This window comes from Nematolebias whitei, chromosome 17 (genome assembly GCF_014905685.2).
Source record: "Nematolebias whitei isolate Nwh7 chromosome 17, NemWhi1, whole genome shotgun sequence".
NCBI classification, from domain to species: domain Eukaryota; kingdom Metazoa; phylum Chordata; class Actinopteri; order Cyprinodontiformes; family Rivulidae; genus Nematolebias; species Nematolebias whitei.
The window spans coordinates 23598483-23600366 of record NC_056514.1 but is presented as its reverse complement, the minus strand read 5'-3'; the positions used below and the strand labels follow the sequence as shown (position 1 = coordinate 23600366).

The 1884-nt window shown below is 43.4% G+C and overlaps 1 protein-coding gene across 2 annotated transcripts in view; it reads right to left on the bottom strand.

Annotated features, from left to right (window-relative positions):
• Nucleotides 1–1538, bottom strand: part of stub1 (STIP1 homology and U-Box containing protein 1) — a 7426-nt gene extending 5888 nt beyond the window's left edge. Inside the window, exons 1-3 of one of the 2 annotated variants that reach the window (XM_037690834.1) lie at nt 1421–1538; nt 560–815; nt 257–455 (exon numbers count right to left, since the gene is read on the bottom strand). In XM_037690834.1, coding sequence (XP_037546762.1) covers nt 257–455; nt 560–673 — 313 coding nt within the window. In that variant the 5' untranslated portion in view covers nt 674–815; nt 1421–1538. The remainder of the gene's footprint in view (nt 1–256; nt 456–559; nt 816–1420) is intronic. The other variant, XM_037690833.1, reaches the window with a different exon arrangement.
• Nucleotides 1539–1884: the final 346 nt, after the last annotated feature.

The window sequence follows — 1884 nt, the reverse complement described above, 5'->3', positions numbered from 1 at the left end:
AAGGTTGTTGAATAGAAGATCTGACAAAAGCGGAAAAACTGTATTCACTTCATTTTCATGTAAAGAAAACCCTGACTCTGAGAACGCCAACAGCAGAATCAAAAAAAATAACGTGCTAAAAGGAAGGAAACTTATACATTTAAATCGAAACGTGGGATTTTGTAAGCAAAACTGTGCAACCGATGAGACAAGAGCTTCTCCACAATGACACACAGCTTCGTCACATTTTCACCCGCTCTCGAGAGCTTCCTCTGACCTTTCTGCAGGTTGCCGATGGCCTCGTCATAGTTCTCCAGCTCCAGGTGACACTGGCCCAGGAAAAAGTGGGCCTTGACTGACTGACTGTCCAGCTCCAGAGCATGCTTACAGTCTGCTAAAGCCTTGTCATACTGCTGCAGCTTGACGTGGCAGAGCGCCCTGTTGGTGTAGTAAACTGCCACTGATGGATTTCGGTTCTGTGGGACAATAAATAAATAAATACACGTGCTATTACTGACTGTTACAGCCTAAAACTCTAGCGTGCTCTTCCTTCTGTGATGTCACCATGATAGTTACTCACAATGGCTTTGCTGTAGCAGGTAGCGGCCTCCTGGTACTTGCGGCAGAGGAACAGCCGGTTCCCCTGCTCCTTCAGCTCCTGTGCGGTGGAACTCTTCTCCGGGCTGCCGGCCATCTTCTCCACCGGCTCCGCCTCGCCCTGCTTCCCAATCCTGTTCCCCGTCTCTCCGGCTGGCTGGATGTCAGGTTTCAGAATGTCCCGTCCGTCCTGGGTCGCTCACACTGACGGACAGCAGGGACACTTCACTGCAGTGTACCTGCAATGCGCGTCTTTAGGTGCAATGCTGCTCGATGCAACCCAAAAGGTTGAATTTGCTGACTGTGCACTGCTGCAAAAATACAGCTGGGTGTCTAGACTCGATTAACTATTCACATGACGGACTTCAATGGTGTCTAATGAGCAGCACAGCCGCCCACCAGGCTGCTTAGTACAGATATGTTTAGTTCAACTTTATAGCACAATTACAAAACGGTGTTTAAACAAACAGCCCTATGCTCGAGACCATTTGAGGTACAGCTGTTAAAAAGTTGCTGTAGCACAAAGAAATACAGAGTAACTTTAGGCAGACGGAGCTAAGCTAGGTTAGCTGAGCTATGTGTACACCGGGAGCTGGTCAGGGTAATACAGCTGAACAGCTCAAGCTGCTTTCGTACAATTCATCATTAAAGTACCATATGATAAGTCAAAACAATGACTTGCTGAACCACGAGTCTTTCCCAAACAGATTTAAAACAACGCCGCTAAGCAACATGAGAAAACAGAAATTGGCTAACGCGTTAGCTTATTTTCACGTAGCCCACAGCCGTTCGTTTCCGTGTAAATTAGGATTAATTCTCAAGATTCACTGACCCTAACACTCACCTTTAACGAAGACCCCCACATTCAGGTGACTGTGATATTGTTTATTTTGTTTTAAAGTCTTAATCTATTGATTTCCCACCCGTACGGGCAGTCATGACAGGTTGTTGTTATAGTGACGTCAGCGGCTCTTTACACGACATCGACGGAAGCCGATAGGAAACAAAGTCGAATAAAAGAAGTACCAATTTTTTAAAAAGAAATCCGAAGCTATTTACCTGAAAAAAGGTTTGTTTTTAATCCTTAGGTCTTACACTTTAAAGGAAAACGAAATATGAAAAGTAAAGTTTTGCATAATTCCACTGAAACATTTTTAATTTTGTATGTGAGGTTCAGCTAATTACACAGAAGTTTAAAAACTCTGTTCCTTAATAACTACAATATTTAACATTTTAGAAAACGCTTTCAAAAACCTTATATATAGCATGTATTGTGCTAAGAAATGTAGATAAATATAGATTTTAATT